The following is a 7,089-nucleotide window of genomic DNA, read 5'->3' as shown; positions in this document are numbered from 1 at the left end:
AAAACGTCCTCACACATTATATATTTAGCTTATTATTTTAGAATCCGTGCAACGCACGGGCAAGACACTAGTAAATAATAAAACGTGAAGAACAAATCTACAAATTAATCGGACTTTGTTAAGAACGGTATTCGGGTTAATTCTTGTGTATCTTTATTCAATAACGACATCACCTTATATAGGTGTACAAAGCTAGTATCCTTCTCAAACAAGGACGGAATAAAAGAGATACAATTCGACAAGTATACGATTTCTATTATTGATAGAAGTTTGACTCAACTTCGATCTAATCCATCTCGACTTGAGTTTTATGCCATCTCGACCTCTATTCCGTCATAGACTTCGTATAAAGTATGACAAATAAAGAAGAACTTTATACCTAAAATTAAAAGCAGTAGTATGTATCAAACTTGAATTTGGAGTAGTAAAAACAAGTTCAAACCTTATTACGAGGCTCGCCGGAGGGTTTTCATCAATTATTTTCCGGCTCTAAAAAAAAAGAAACGGTCAATTTTAAGTAAACATGCCTTTTCTAGACATTTTTAGTTGTAGTATGTATCAAACTTGAATTTGGAGTGCCTTGAAATTAAGAACGACAATGAGGCGTTGAAGGGTTGAAGTGGCTTGAGTCGACTCTTGAGTCGAGTAACTCTAACATGGACACCGATTTCACACACCTAGGCATCTTAAATTGGTTAAAAGTCGCCCCATTTGATATTGCAAAATCCATCAACTTTTCAAATGTCCCGTTACTTAACACTCGGATCTCAAGTGGACCTATGCAATTGCTTTTTCGGCCCGACTTGTAGTAAAATCCTAGAGACTCCTCCATTGCCAAACAACATTCCTCCAGGATTTTTGCGCCAAGGCCGGTCCCATTTGCTGGAGTTTTGGTTATGAGCTCTAGGTAGATAACATAGTGTCCTGGAATGGTCTCTGTGCATGAATTGCTCGTGTAGTCGAGGATTATTGTGTTAAACGGTTGGAGTACATTGGATGCCATTTGAATTGCCATATGTAAATCATATTCAGTTGTTTTGTTGACGTCAATGCTAAGTACCACATTCCTTCTCCTTATGAACTTAAATTGAGGTGTTGAATTGTAAAACCCTGTTAGGCGAATCACATCTCCCATTCGGTACCTTGAATTCATTAACAATTGACTAATGAAGGTCAACATTGATATATAAAATCTACTTTGAAACGACTACTGAAATTTGGCCAGACCGAACTCTATCTACCGAAAGTTATAAATAAAATAGTCATGAATGAAATATATAGAATGATTCACAAAATCGTACCTATATAAACCGGTATAGGTTGTGATCACAAGCTCATACTCTTGCCCCACCTCGACATTTGCCATATCCACGGGTTCCGGCTGTGAGCCCGAAACATCATCTTCGGACGTAAGAGGTATGAACTCGTAATAGGCCATATTTGGCATTAAGGTGTAAGAAATGTTATACGGGCCACACATCGGGTCCAAATTATAACCGAAATCACATTCCGAAGAAACATAAAGTAGAGTTACTAATGGCAATCCTCCACTATAATAGTTTAGCATCGGTATATATTGAGTCATGGAACTAGAGCTGATCAAAAGCGGGCTTGGGCCGAACATGGGCCGGGCCTAGCCGCTAAAAATGTGTTCGACGGACCGTATTTTATAGCCCGAGCCCGCTCAGCGGACCATTTTTCATTCTCTGTACCCGCCCACTTTAAGATAGCGGGCCGGCCCGCGGGTCTAACTAAAATAAAATACAATAATTAGTGTTTCTAATAATTAAAACACGAGTTTGTTATCGCTACAACCCCTAAATCTTAACAATTGTCTTTAAAAGCTTACCCTTAAAAAAGTATACTAATTTTCAAAAGATAAGGTTACTAGATTTTGGAAAAAATACAAGTTTGACAATGTTCTGCTACAAACATCAAAAGTTCATTTTTGCCTCGGTATTTGTGCGGCACTGTTAGCGGTTACATACACTCCCGTGTAAATACTTGAAGATAGTATATTTATACAACAATCCCGTTAGCATGTCCATTCTCGGAGAATCTTTATACGACAAGTGTAAATACTGACAATCTCCCACTTATACGTAAGATATAAGTATTCATTTGCGCTACCTAATTGGTTTAGAGTGTACAAATTGCAAATGAAATGAGCAGAGAAAGTCCGAGGATTGAGGGTTTTTATGAGGTCACTATTAATAGCGGGCCTAGCGGGCCACCCATGGGCAATTTTGCTTAGTCCAAGCCCGACCATTTATTCTAGCGGGCCTAGTTTTCTTGTCCGTTACCCGTTTAATTTTTGATTTTTCTTGTCCAAGCCCGCTATTTTAGCGAGCCGAACGGGCTGGGCCAAACGGCCAACCCGCACTTGATCAGCTCTACATGGAACCCGTTAGAATAGCCTCTATGTACTTTGCATTAGGCCAAATCGTTTTCAAAATCCCTTCCCAATTTTCTCCAATGCACGCACTTTCAATAAACTTGGCCAACTCTGGTTGTGGGTGTTGCATGAAGGTCTCAATCATGCGGGTACGTAGAGACAGGTCGGTTATTTTTGGGTTCAGGTTACCGGATGAGATGTCATGACATAGATCGGAGTAATGACCCTTTAGAAAGTGAATGGCCCATGTGAGATTTGAACCAAAGACGACTTTGACAGATGTCACATCATGACGTTGGTAAAACCCACATAGTAATTGAGTATAAATAGATTGAAAATGATCGGGACAATGGATGGCCTCAATAGGACTCGTATTGGTATTGTAAGGATATGGATTATCATTGTAAAATTGAGGATTTTTTAATATGGCGTTTGTACCAGGCCGAGCTACTAGACCACCTGGTGTTATAGTTTCATCTCTTGTTAGTAACAAGCCTAACATCTTTCCTTTATCGGGCTTTTCCCCTTCAATACACCTACAGATATAGAAACAATTAGGAAGCTCAAATATGAAACCGTTCTACAATGTAAATCATAATTCAGAGACTTGTAATTCTGATAATAACAAGTCTAACAAAATTGAATATAAACCACTAATCTTAAATCGTTTCTTAATGCCGTCATAATTTGAGACGGTGTTAAATAAGAATTTACGTAAAAATATTTATAAGAATATGAAACTGACTTTGTTAGAAAAGGGTAAACGGCATTGCGCAACCTAATTCGCCTTTGCATATCATCATTTGTTATTGGTATCATCTTGCTTTGTCCACTTGATGTTCCTGTGCTGCATGCCTGCACGCTCGCACGTAAACCAAAATCATCGTCGATCATCACACTCATAATTATGAGAAAGTTTCCTTTAATAATATAGATAAATACTTTACCTTTTTCAATATCCTTCATGTATTCAGCATCAATAATTTGTTGGAAAACTTAAAGAAACAAATTCGAATTGAAATCCTATGACGGAACATAATTGTTGAAAAGTTACATTTCTTTTTATAAAGGTGAACTGATATAATAAGACCGTCTCATAAAAATAATCAATATTAGATGAAATATTTGTGTTATAGCAAACGTTGTACATTATTGTACAATGACTCGATCCTCAATTCTTTAACCAAAAACTGTCAATTATTTAACCAAAAATTCTTTACCATTAGATGAAATATATTACTACAAAACTTATATACCTCTATTGTTATTGTTTTACACGAGACCATCTGACTTTCACCAAATTTAGGACACACGTTCGCTTTGATCCCAATAAAAAAGACCCTGATGCCCTTAACATGAAAAGTAATGGTTGGTGGAAGTTATTTTAGTGAGATTATTTATGTAAAATATGACTTGATTTTACAATTCACACTTGTGTAAAACGGTTTTAAAAAGGAATTTTTGAATAAAAAAACAATTACGAATAGTAAAAATGAAACATTTATTTACCTAAGCACTAACTCAACGATGGGTTGAGCACATAATAATGGTGAAAAATCACCATTATATATGCGTAAGATATCCGACTTTATATCCTCATACGTGATTACCGGCACATTGGTCTTGAACGTGTCTCGGTCGATATGTCCATGCGGCATACCATGTCGTTTCAAGTACTCTGTCTCGGCGTTTTGGCTTAAGATCTCTGCCAAAACCTTGGTTTGAATCTCGTTACACTTACTAGTCAATTCCTCTATATATTGGATAGATGCTTCGTAAGCCCTAGCTTGAACCTCAGCTCCACTCTTCTCCGCTACCACCACCACGGCCTCATCCATTGAATGTATTTACTATACTTGGTTAGATGAAGGTTATACTTATGATGTTTGAGGCATAAGAGGAGAATGACCCTCTATTTATAGGCTAAGAAGGGCGGATTTGTAAAGACCAAGGACAATGGCAGAATGCCACCGATAGGGTCGTGCCAAGAATTTTAAAGATCTTAAGCGAAAACTAATTTGGAGGCCTAATTACTATAACTACTTAGTCCTTATTTTTCCTGGTTTTTGGGCTACAAAGTCAAATATTAAGGTTCTAAACTTCACTTAATAGTCCAACATTATGAGTTTATATCTATTTAGTTTGATTAATCCATTTCAGTATAATCTCGTTTTTTTTTCATTTTAAATTAGGATTCATATATCTTATTGGACTTCTTAATAATAAATTCTAAAATTTTACCCTAGTAGAAAACAAAAAAGGAACAAGTATGTAATATGAAAAAAATATTAAGATTTGAAGGAAGAAAAAAGAACGGTGAAATGATATAACCTGAAAATATGTAAATATCATTCAGAAAATGAGATTTCCTAATAATAAACAAAAAGATTAAGGATTGCTCAACTTTTTTCGGTTGATTCACAAAAAAGTGGGCCCCTATTAAAAATATTTTTTTAATTAATTGATTCACACAATTAATTGATACACACAATTTCTGAATAAAATCTTCATACAGAATTGATTTACAGAAGGTGGGACCGACTAAATGAAATCTTTCAATCCAATGCTTATTTAATAAAACATTCACACTGCCAATCTTCAAAAAAAATCTGAAAAAAAAAATTAAAAAAAATATATTAATGTAAAATACAAAAAGAATATACAAGATAAAATCTTAAAGATAACATACTGATATGTTAAAAAGATTAAGCATCTCCCTAAAATATTTTACAATAATATCTTATATGTTTCATATTTTAAAATAGAAACAAAAACAAAAAATAAGGATTATATACTACAAAATCAAAATAAAAAAGATAACATACTGGTATGTTAAAAAGATTAAGCATCTCCCTAAAATATTTTACAATATTGGTATTGGTACTGGTAGTGGTGTAAGAGATATTTGTTTTTGTTTTTGTCAGGAAAAGATTAGAATATTCACTATATAGGTATTGGTATTTGTTTGTTATTAGTAAAAATAGTATTTTTAAAGACTGTAAATGTATTTATTTATATTTTTATTATAAATAAAAAGTGATAATTATTTTAAAAATTTGTATATCATCTTTTTTGATGTTTGTTATATTTTGTTTTGCCTTTTTTTGGTTAGAAAGTAAATACGTTTTCATTACATTTTACACTTAACTTAATTGTACTATTAATATAATAAAATACTACTTCATCTGTTTACTGTTGCTTTATTTTGTGAGGGAAAAATAAAGAAAGTGTAAACTATTAACTAGGACGGAGGAGTAGCATTTAATGAGATAACATTAATTTAGTGTCTTATAATTATAGTCATTTTTCGTTTTCTACCTCTTATAACATCAAACTAAAAGTACAATGAGTTTATAAAAATGTCTTCAATTGGAGATGTATTTATATAAATAGATAACCTTAAAAATATCATGCTTTAACACAGGATTTTCACTAATTATAGTTAATTGCATAGATTTCACAGGTATTTTGGTATTCATCAATTCTAAAAATAGAGAGAGATGTTGGGGTTGAAGTAGAAAAGAGATTGTGTTAAAGTATGTTAAAGTGGTCATTGATAAACATCAAATATATATGTGAGGTAAGGTCATGTAAAGTGGTCTTGAATATAAAAGTATTATTTATATTAGTGACCTAGATAGATTAAGGGTGGTTATTGATTAATATAGTCTTAAAACAGTGGACCGTTAAATCATTCCGAGACAAAATCCGAACCCTCGATAAGTATTGGAAATATGGGAGAGAGCCTACTACTGGAGAGGAACTTCCTCCTATCATCATACCAATTTTATTGGCTTTCATTAATTATCAGCCACCATCTTCAGTTCTTCATTATTATCAATCTCAATAATAATCAGCCACCATCTCTATAACAACTTCTAAAATAATTCATTGTTTTTCCTTTCTTTTTATTAACTTCAATATTTCCGTTCCAATCTCTGATAGTCTTTGGAGTAGTTCGACAATAGCCACCAAACAAAGAGGCCCCTGCTTTCTAGCAATTACTGAATTGAGAAGCAAAATCTTCATCGGATACTCCAACAATGTACATAAGTTACAAGAAATTTGGCCTTGCTTGCCTTTGTAATTGAAAATTGACCACCAGTTTCGCGTGAGCCTTTAATACCCTATAAAATCTAGTGCAAAACAGTGGCGGAAACACTATCGAATGGGATTAAATACACAATGATAAAACTAAATAACCAAATTGGGATTAAAATAAATATAATTCACTGGAAACATTCACAAAAAGGTAGTCGATACAATTGCCACTTTTGCTAAAAAGGGCTAAAAATTAAAACCTCCAAAACAGGGTTCTACAATCCAAAAGAAACGAAAATAAAAAGAGTAGGATCAACTACTCGCTAGCTCACTCCTCGAATCCCAGCAAAACAAATACCTGTCATGTTATATACATAACAGCCACAATCAGTGGGGAGTAACTCAGACGTTCTCCCAGCCACATTTTGTAGACACCTCGTTTCTGCACCTCCCGCAAACCACCCGGTGATGATTGGGCCGCATGTTTGATTCGCGGAACGATTTGTGACAGTTCGTAAGATTATCGTCAAGTGATTGCTCAAATATTAATGTCAACCTCTTAGTTGTCATCTACGTCCGGATACGGTCGTTTTGGCAGTAATTAGAGTACATTCGGAGTCCGGGTCAAAAACCGTCTCCATTTTCTGATAGCT

General features: G+C 34.3%; 1 protein-coding gene across 1 annotated transcript; it reads right to left on the bottom strand.

Moving 5' to 3' along the window:
• Positions 1–395: 395 nt before the first annotated feature.
• On the bottom strand, positions 396–4,338 carry LOC141622641 (indole-3-acetic acid-amido synthetase GH3.4-like). Its single transcript, XM_074438654.1, has 5 exons — positions 3,905–4,338; positions 3,141–3,242; positions 2,398–2,931; positions 1,302–1,589; positions 396–1,142 (listed from the first exon to the last, which is right to left on the bottom strand). The coding sequence occupies exons 1-5, from the start codon at positions 4,231–4,233 to the stop codon at positions 587–589; spliced, it is 1,809 nt and encodes a 602-aa protein (XP_074294755.1). The 5' UTR covers positions 4,234–4,338; the 3' UTR covers positions 396–586.
• Positions 4,339–7,089: the final 2,751 nt, after the last annotated feature.

The sequence above is a fragment of the Silene latifolia genome, chromosome X (assembly GCF_048544455.1).
Source record: "Silene latifolia isolate original U9 population chromosome X, ASM4854445v1, whole genome shotgun sequence".
NCBI classification, from domain to species: Eukaryota; Viridiplantae; Streptophyta; class Magnoliopsida; order Caryophyllales; family Caryophyllaceae; genus Silene; species Silene latifolia.
Note: the sequence above shows the minus strand (reverse complement) of the source record. Positions and strands in the feature narration are given on the sequence as shown.